General features: G+C 35.8%; 1 protein-coding gene across 5 annotated transcripts; it reads right to left on the minus strand.

Moving 5' to 3' along the window:
• Window positions 1-7: 7 nt before the first annotated feature.
• LOC111399148 lies at window positions 8-7,999 on the minus strand. 5 transcript variants are annotated; one of them, XM_023026391.1, is made up of 11 exons: window positions 7,744-7,999; window positions 7,418-7,492; window positions 6,841-6,918; window positions 4,525-5,505; window positions 3,794-3,879; window positions 3,236-3,705; window positions 2,592-3,077; window positions 1,722-2,505; window positions 1,360-1,590; window positions 1,125-1,249; window positions 8-444 (listed from the first exon to the last, which is right to left on the minus strand). In XM_023026391.1, exons 2-11 carry the CDS (start codon window positions 7,484-7,486, stop codon window positions 35-37), a joined length of 3,720 nt encoding a protein of 1,239 aa, XP_022882159.1. In that variant the 5' UTR covers window positions 7,487-7,492; window positions 7,744-7,999; the 3' UTR covers window positions 8-34. The 5 variants fall into 5 exon arrangements, with proteins under 5 accessions (XP_022882159.1, XP_022882160.1, XP_022882161.1 ...); XM_023026392.1 differs by having other exon boundaries at window positions 7,418-7,489; window positions 7,744-7,998; XM_023026393.1 differs by lacking the exon at window positions 7,418-7,492 and having other exon boundaries at window positions 7,744-7,998.
• Window positions 8,000-10,317: the final 2,318 nt, after the last annotated feature.

Genomic DNA, 10,317 nt, shown 5'->3' on the forward strand with positions numbered 1-10,317 from the left:
ATAAGAAGAGAGAACAAGATTATAATTAGAATAATTATATGCACATGTCAAAAAGAATAGGCAATACCAGGCAAGTGCCACTCATTTCGTGGCACAATTTTGCACTTGTACTTCGTTCGGTAGACAAGGAAATGGAATCTATTCTATCATCCAGCTGATCCACAGAAAGTACTTTGGTATCAAAATCTCCATTTACAACTTTAGACGACAATAAACTCCATAATTTTCCTGAAGCAGACACATCCAGTGATGGGGCTACATCATCACATGCAGACAAATCCTTGGCTATAGGCCCAAGAGAGTATTTGTTCTCAGGCAAGGACATTATAACTGGGGGAATATCTGGAGGTGTACAAAACTGCTTTGAGGATTCAGGCAGATGTTGTGAGCAATACTCTTTCTTTCCTCTGAACAAGCCCCATAAAAAGAATAGCATATTCCAACCTGCATGTAAATGATGGCAAGAAAATTGTAGAGTTGCTTGCAAATATGGAGTAGCTTTAATAGAATAAGAACTGCAATTTTATTTACTATCTTGCTTATAAATCAGAGCAAAAAATAGAACAACCAGCAAAAGATCCCTGAAGATGAGAATTCTTTGCTTAATAATACAGGAATGCATCTCCACCAAGATAATAAACAAATAAAGATCGTCTGAAATGAAAAAGGAATATAAAACTGGAGGAGAAGCAAAATTAATGTCTAACTTAAGTGCCCTCGATAGCAGCAACCTTTGTGTTGGTTGAGGTCAGACCTACACAGCCATGCCCAATTTTACCTAGCAGTGTCACCTTCCATTTGATATAATATAACAGGAGTTTCACAGTAGACAAGCTGCCAAAAAATACTGTTCATGTCGATTGAGGTCCCACCAGCATGGACACTCAATTTTACCAAGCAATAATAACTTCATCTGACATCATATTGAAAGTTTTCATCTAGGCAAGCCCCCAGAATGCGATGCATGAACTTTACTCATCACGGTCAATTTTCAGGGGCATGAGATGCAATAGCTTTTATTGAGCATCACAAAATGCATTCACCATATGCATCAAATGAGAGAAATTTTAAGAATTCTTGGACAAAAATATTCTGTACAAGAAATATTTATGTTGTTTGCTTACGCTGAGAATTCTCAGGAAGCTGGTTAGATGGAAATATCAAGAGCTCGACACCATTAAGATTTGCCTGTAGAGCAAGGTCATTCTTCATCATGCTCTCCAGCAAAATTTTGTAGCTGTTCTCATAGCTGTAGCAATGGAAACAGAGAAACTAAATCGGAGAAAAATGATAATGATGACGCAGAAAATAATATGAAAATTTTGATGGTAAAAAACATAAAGGCTAAAATAGAGCTACCTCTCACAATCTCTGGCAAAAAAGAAGAGTGCGATGTTGTCTTCTCTAACACCAAATTCCTGAAACTGTACCGGCCATGTGCTTAAACGAGGCACTTCATTTAGGATGATTCTATGGTTAAACTTGTTTACTGCTTCAATAACTTTAGGTGATGCACACGTCGACAAATGGGCTTGGATTCCTTCCCGTAAGTCAAGGATCTTACCACTTCTAAAAACCTCAAAACTTCCTCTGCATTCAAGGAACACATGTAAGTAAAGCCTAGTTTGAGGATGAAAGAACATCCAGAGGTGAGTCCAGAAAAACAACTAAGCAGATATTATTAAAACATAAAATTGGTGGGGGAAAGTAAGATAACATACTGCCATATGTACTCATGCTCAGGAATAGCCGAAGATTTCAAGCAAATAGGAACTGTGCCTTGTAAGGAAGACTTCCCATCCAATGGAACAACTGACACTGACTCTCCTCCTCCGGAAGACAGAGCTTCAACAGGAACCAACATCAACTGCTTTGATGTGTCACAAGTTTCTTGTTTAACAGAGTCCTCAGTCAAACTGCTGGGTACTGTATGCCTCTCAATAATCTCTGCAGCAGAGGACACATTTCTCTTGTCACCTGAACTTGACAACTGATCTCGACAATCTATTTCAGATTTCATGCTCGAAACAGATGACTCATCAGATTGGGCCCAAGCTCTATGTTTACGGTGAACTCCAGGCTTTCTATGCATAGCAGCCTCAATAGCCACTTTTAGACTATCATTTTCGTCCCTGGAAAATTTTATAGTTGGACTAACAGCAGGAAACCCAGGATCATCAGACATGCAAGATTGGGCCACATGTCCGAATTCTTTACATTTTTTACACAAAATAGCCCTTCCACCATTAGTATTACCCTGCCACAAGTGATTCCCAGAATGCTCCCTCATTCGCTCACCAGAATTTGTTGCTTCCCTAGGCTGAAGAAGTCCATCATGTAGGTCTTCATTAGTATTACACGGCAGTCTCTCGGAAACACCAGCACATGATGAGGAGTCCTCCTCTGAGACAATCTGGTTAATTTTCTCTTCAAAATTGCCAACTACATTGGTAGATGAAACTCCAGTAGTACTATGCGCGTAAGAAGAGGGTGTCTTAAATTCGCCTGGTCACATTAATTATGAAAGCATTTGAAGCAATACAAAAGGAAAAGATATGAAGAGCAAACTCAGGAAATGAATCAAAGTATACCTGAAGAAAAAGGTGAATCTGAACTCCTTCGGGCTACAAGACTGGATGATTTCAATAAACCCATTGATTTATTGTCAGTTTGTGCAGCTTTGGTTTCATAGCGTTTCGCGAGAGAAGAAGATTCACCCAGAGATACTAGTTTCTTTTCACTGTTAGATGTAGAAATGGCAGGCTTAGCCATTATTGAACTAATCAATGGACGTTCTGATTTGAAAGAGCTCTTTCTTTCAAATGAGCTTCTTTCTTTTCTATGTTTCATATCCTGGACATGGGTTAGTCTAGGGGATATCATCTTCACTTTTGATTCAGGCCGGCCCGAGTTTGTAGATTTGAAGGACATAGATTTTCCCATAGATTTGACTGCACCATCCTTCAGATGTATAGAGGCAGGTACCCTTACTGACCTCTGAAGAGCAACTTGATCTACAAGCTTGACTTTTGAGTTTGAATTCAAAAAATTGAACGAATGAGACTTCGATAATGTACCTGCATTGCACCATGCAAATTAAAACTAAAACTATAGGAGCAGCTTTCATTGACTTGGAGGCCAAAAAAAAAAAAAAAAAACACGGAAAAAGAAAGTAAAAATCTTCAAGTACAATTATGAGCCTGTCACAAAATACGAAAATATCAGATAATGTAACCTCGAGATGCCTGTATTCGTGAATCCGGAGAAGTGCATGCTGATTCCAGAGTATCATTAACTGGCAGTGTGGCAGAAGAAGAGAGATTTACAGGCTGCGTTCTTCCCTTATCTAAGTTCTTGAATGAACTCTCACGTGAAAGAGCAGCTGTTTTGCTAGAATTGGAGTTTCTTGGTGACCCCATGATTGATTCGATGGCAGGCTTTTTTGCCATAAAAGAAACTTCATTATCATCCCTAGGCCGTTTTCCGCAAGTTTTCATATCTGAACAACCTTCTGTTCTGTTCCCCTCAACATCAAAACTAATTTTATTTTCACTACTTGCTTGACCACAGGAGTTGTTCTTTTCATTCCCATCTATCCATCCAATCTTATCTTGCCTCTGATTACTCATTTGCTCCTCGACCTTGCATTCTTCACAAAGCCAGTTACCTTCTGGGACTTTAGTCACCATTTCTTCCATGCAGTAACTGAGACGAGATAAATGGGTTAATGTTAATGTACAATGCAGAAAGAAGGAATAATATTGCACATATGCGAATAAAGATTAAATCTTACGTATGTTCTGCCCCATCACTACACCGAGAACAGACAGCGAGCAGATCCTCCCGACCTGTATCCCCACAGATATCGCAAACTTTGACCTATTAACAACCGGAGACTTGATCAGAAATAAATTGAGAAAGAATTTATAAATGAAGTAAATCTCAACTCCTGAAAAACAGCAACATAAAAAAACCCACATAAATGGGCCACAATAAATGCAAAAAAAGCCATCTCGGTTGGGGGACCATGGGGTATAGAGGTGGAGGAAGGGAGATCTGCAACCAAATTAAAATAGGTTTCAGAATCCATTAAGCCCAATCTACTAGTTCTTCCTGCCAGAAAAGTCCGTACCTTTAATCAAAGGACTAGTTAAACAATGAAGTGATTCACTCAAGTACTTGTGTAAATCTAGATTTATCTATAAATGGATCCACAAGTCTGGATATAATTCTGGTAGCAACAAATCGGGTCATCACAAGCTTCACTAAACATGGATAATGTTTGTTACAAAAGATGCTACATTCTTGATCGGCTAAAAGGAAACTCTGTACATCAAACAGGACTTATGTTTATTACATGTGCGTATATTGAATGAGAATCTGCAGTTCCCATTCATAAGATAAACCAAGACAAGAAAAAAGTGAGCATAAACACATCCTAGATAACAATTTCACTAGCACATAAAAAAAATCAAACTAAGAGAATAAATCTTTTACAAGATGCAAGGAAACATTCTTACTCACATCCTGTTCTTCCATATCAGAGTCGTTGCTCACATTTAAAGGCTGGACTTCCAACATATCTTCATTCTTCTTCATGGAATTCAGAGTACCACCCAGTGGATTATCACAAATAACATCAGATACTGCCTCTTTCAACGACATCAAATTCAATTGATCGTGTGAGCACTCCGACTGTGTCCCCTGAGGAAGAGGATGCAAATTTTCTTCCAAGTCCATCAAATTTGGATCACCAGAGAGAGATTTTCCATTGGAAGCTTGTGAAAGAGTGTTCTCTACCTTCACCAACTCAGGAGAATCATAAGTGCTTTTTAGGGGAATTTTCATCAAGCTTGAATTTTGTGAAGACAAGCCAGTTGGTGACCTACTAGAGGGCACCTTGTCGGAGAATTCTCCAAAAAACTTGCTCTGCCTGCTAGTCAGTTTCATACCATCTTCAATATCACATTTATCCATGTGCTGCGATGAAGTCTGATAACCAATTGTATATTGAGATTTCTCAACTGGACTAGAAGTGGTTGAACAGGGTAGATTTGTCCCATCTACATTTCGGACACCATTGGTAAACACTTTTACCTCATTAGATGCACTTATACAGGACAAATTATCATCATGCCCTTCTAGAACTTTCACTCCATCATAGTGCGAAAGCATCACAGTATCTTCTGATGCATCAGACGTCCTCAAGGTTGCTTTACCTGCTACATTTTCAGAGAGAGAATCAGAAGTAGAATTTATGCATACTACATTGCTGGTCTCGCTGTTTTGTCCGATATCAAATCGGATGCCCCGGTCAAACACAGCATTTCCTGTGCAGGTTTCTCCGGAAAATTTATCAGTCTTTGTAACCATCAAGACCTGATAATTATGCAAGCAGGAGGAGCAAGGTGAAGAGCACACGTTACAAGTTCCGGACTTTGCCCTTACGTTGACCTTTTGACTTTTATCAGAAAAGCTGGTGGAATCCTTATAAGATTGAGATACCTAAGCAAATATCAAAAATTAAGTACAAAAGAAATAAAGTGCCAATAAGAAGAAATATATGACTATTGATAGCTTTTGTCGATTAAAGATACATCAAAGGCTTGAGTATCAATGCTTATAAGCAGCAGGAAAAAAAAAATGTAGTCAAATCTAAAAACTTGTTGGCCAGGTTTGAGCGCACACCATGAAAATAGTAAATTAACAGGTAGAACATTGATTTTTACCCTTCTTTCATGTCTGATTACCTAGTTTACAGGACCTGCAGAATGACCATCATTATCATAACGAACAAGATCACAGTGTCATTTCTTTTATACTCAATTCAACCAGAAAACAAAAATAAATAGACAAAATACAAGTATGGGCCAAAAAACAGCATACATGATGACAACAAAAGATGACCAGAGTGATCCTTTAAACTGAATATGCAACACAACTTTTTTTTTTTATCCCAGGGTATATGGCACAAGCTACAGGACTGGTGCAAACCCCATACAAGATTAAAAGTTAATAAATGTCCTGAGATAGGAACAAATAAAACAAAAGAATTTTGGGACATATTATTGGCTTGATGCACCTATCTTTTAAACATCGTAACTCACAAAACTATTCCAACAATTGATCACTAAGTCTCAAACGTATTCTTGCTGTCCAGCAGCAAAGCAATTTACTTCCACCAAACTTTGCTTCTTCAAACATATAAAGATACGTGAACTTCATAAAATAAGAGGCAAAAAAAATATAAAATTTGATCAAAGTTTCAAGAATGGGAGAAATTTTCAATGTGGAATAAAGCAACATTAATAGAACAAGAACAAAAAAATAGTTGTATAAGCCATCATAAATTATCTATGAGCAAAGTTTTAGTTCCAATAACCAGAAGAAAGAAATGGTGGGGGTAAACATCCAAGATAGCTTAAACCCAAATTCAAAAGAGAGGTTGCACATTAAGAGATAATTTGGACAGTCCCTAGTAATCCTTTGAAAAAAGAAAAAGGTTTTATTCTTCTTTTCCTATACTCCCAGATGCCTAAATGCTTGATAATTTTCTATTTCCCAAAGTTATATGAACATTTTTATTCGTATTATTTAGAATTTGGTGTGGACCAGGCAGGTAAAAGACCTAATTACTCCAAACCATTTTCCCTCATTTTTTCATTGAAAGAAACAGCACCAATAGGTTTTTAATCTCACTCAAAACCTCAAATCCCCATTTTATACCATCACCCCGCTATCAATGTAAAGAAACTTCTACTGTGGAGGGAGGGAGGGAGGGGTAGATAGAGATGCAAGAGTAAGATACAGGGCATGTAATTACCCGGATATCTATCTCACCATATCGGGCTGCAAGTCATAATCTGCTTCATCAACAGGCCCTTGCATCCTACAGCTACCACTTAAGACTGGAGTAATCTGAAAGCCAGTGAAGACTACAATCAGTGGAAGTCGTGAGTCATGTGACAGAAAACTAAAATGGACAAATTTTGATGCGCACACATCAGCTGAATCTCTAACCGGATCATCTCATAAAAATTATCAGCAAAAAAGTTAATTCTATCATTCTAAATGTATCTAGATATGAAGAAACCCAAACCTAATGGTATTTATTTAGATAGATACATACATATAGAACAACTAGAGAACTTACCTTCACAAGTAAAACATTCCCAAGGTTTAGAAAAGTGAAAACCGAATAACAATTACCAGGAACGAGCAAAATTTACAAATAAATCATGTAAACTAGTAAGTTTAACAAAAATCAATGAAAATCAAGCTTAAACTGAAACCCAAAGCTAATTGAAGATGCACAAAATGCAAATTAACTCAAAACAGATCAACACACAAAAATCGCACAAATTAACTCAACCCTAAATTGGCAAAAATAACATAAAACGGAAAAGAAATCACATGCCTCCGGCTGAGGCAAAGCGGGAGTCACATTGTAGAGGTTCTCAAGTGTTCGCTCCTTGTGTCTGGTCATCGCCTACTATCCAAGGCCAATCAATCATCAATATCCACAGGGATTTCAATCACGTAAAATCACACATATACAGGCAATAAATAGACCAAATGCACAAATATAATTATTAATCAATTCTATCTCCACGGTGCCAAAATTAATTATTTAACAAATTAAAAATAGCATCACAGTTGACAAAATACAGAGTGTATAAATTTAATAAATTACACTAAAAATTAGGATCGGAAAATACACAAGCTCTGCTGTAAAAAAATTACCAGATAAGATTTGGGGCAGATTAAGAAGAAAAAAAGAAAAATCTGTGCAAATTAACAACAGGCCAGTCCCGATATTTTGCTCCGATTTCAGTTTCACGTTTCTCTCTACAATACAGATATTAGATTCCGTCTTCTCTCTATCTCTTTGTGTATATATTCATACATGTACCTGAGTATGTATGTAAACGTGAGAATTATGTATTTGTGAAGTGTAGATTGAGGAAATAGGTGCAAATTGGGATTTCTATTTATTATTATTATTATTATTTATTTATTTATCGGCTCCTGATTTTTGAAATGAAAATGGTCATTTTAATTTCGTAGATTGCGTGAATAAAGCTGCCACGTGTGCTGGGCACGTGACGTGTTGGCGCCAGTTCTCTATCTTGCGCATTAGGTTTACAACATCTCTCTTATCTCTGTCCCTTACTGTGCGTGGTCCAAATCCTATTTGCCACCATCAAAGCACTTGGGCCCACCAAGAAGAAACTCAAATTAACCACTTTAATTTTTAAAATTGTAATTAATTTATATTTTAACATAGTAAATAAAGTACAAAGCTTATTTTGGCCATGTTTGAGCCCCATTAATTTCTTGTGATGTATTATGAAATAGTAAATTGATGAAAAATGTATGGTTAAGAAAAAAGGAAAATTTTTAATTTGCGTGTTATATTATTTTAATGAAAAATGTGTGGTTGAAAATGAGTAGCGTAGAAAAAATGCTAGGAAAGAATAGGAGAAAAAAGGAGCTCAAACAGGGGTTTTATTCATTTTGAAATAATTTAAAATTTTCTTCTGCTTATATAAAGGGTGAGAATTTTATTTTAGAGAAATTTGCAAATTTATGACAAAATATCTATTCTTGTACCCGATCTTAGAATTTCTTTAGAAAAAGATGTACATGTGATGTTTACATCAACTTCGAGTTTATAGTAGGGAGGAAAAATACCTTGTACATGCCCTACCCCCATTGGATTTTCCGGTTAGTTGAGAATCGAGGTGGGGATAGAGAATATGATTTCTGCCTCGACTTTTAATTTTTAATTTAATTTATATTAAAAATTGAAAAATAATATTGAACAAAATGAATAAGTAAGTAAATGAGAAAACGGACGATATTTAGTCCCCGTCAACCTTTCAAAAATTCCTAATACGATCATAACAAGAAGGGCCATTTCCCTCCGTTGATGTCCTAATTTTAAAGATTGAGTTGGGAATCAATTTCACCAAAAGGTGAAACTTTTGATTGAAATGCTATTTTAAATAAAAGATAAAACAGATATCTGTCAATTGTAAAAAAGAAGAAGAATATTTTACTTTTTCTCATTTTGATTTTGAAGAAAAAGGCTTTTCAAAAAAATAAATCTTCTACACATCTTGTATTATCGCAAAATTGGCCAAAATTAACGAAGTATGGGTACAATTTACTACAAATCTGATATTTATCTAAATCAACGAAGGACCGAGAGTTTCAAAAAGAATTATGTTTTGAATATTGAAGTTCTAAAATTTACAAGAAAGTCCTCATTCAACAAACACAAAATTTTCCTATGCGATCAAATACTCGAATCAACAATATCCTATATAAAAACCAAACATCTTTTGGTGGTGGCATATGTGCACACAGTTTATATCAAAGGCCATTAAGCCTTACCACTCTACCATTCTCTTGTTGTGTTATAATTCAACCTAACAAACTTGTTACTGTAAGTATTATGTCCTAGTTCCATAAATGCTTTTAATATGTAATTAATGCAATTTTATGGCAGATCTATTATTTAATTAAATTAAATTAAATAATAGAGTTCGTAGATTCAAATTTTCGTAATTTGTTAATCACAAGGAGTTGTGATTGTGAGAAATAAATTACGTATGATTGAATCTTAAATCGTCCGTGGTCACAAGTAATAATAAGTTACGGATATCATTATTACGGTTAAACCATCACGTGTAGCATTTCTTACTTGTAAAGTAAATAATCGATCTCACAAGTTAAAGTGTGGTAACATTTGAATGAACACGTAGATATTTTGTTATAGAACAAAACATTGGAAACTCGCCTAGAGATTCCACATAGATAACTATATGAGTGTCAGTAGTTAATCTCTAACGTTCGGTAGTGGAATTGGTCATTTGACTTGAGGTCGTTATAGTATCTTATATGAGGACAATCATGCATTGACGATGTTGGATGTTGCCAAAAGCCGCTAATACGACATCGTTCGAGTATGTCAAAAATCGTATGAAATTTGTGAATGACTAATAGAAGATTCGTCATTCTTAAATAATAAGAAATTATAATCTGCATTTCATTCAATTAAGTTGATAATGAAATCCTTGACCAAGGTGTACTCATTAGTCGAAAAGGATTTTTCAACTTATATTGACTTAATGGTGAAATTAAAGATATGATCGATAATCAAGATTAACACACTTTCATATCTTGTAATTAATCACATCATATTGACAAAGGGATTATAATCTCACGATAAACGAACGAGTTTAATTTTATCATACCACATGACATTTCCCTTCACATGTATTGCCCTAACACATTGCTAGATGTCAATTT

This window comes from Olea europaea, chromosome 8, assembly GCF_002742605.1.
Source record: "Olea europaea var. sylvestris chromosome 8, O_europaea_v1, whole genome shotgun sequence".
Classification (NCBI taxonomy): Eukaryota; Viridiplantae; Streptophyta; class Magnoliopsida; order Lamiales; family Oleaceae; genus Olea; species Olea europaea.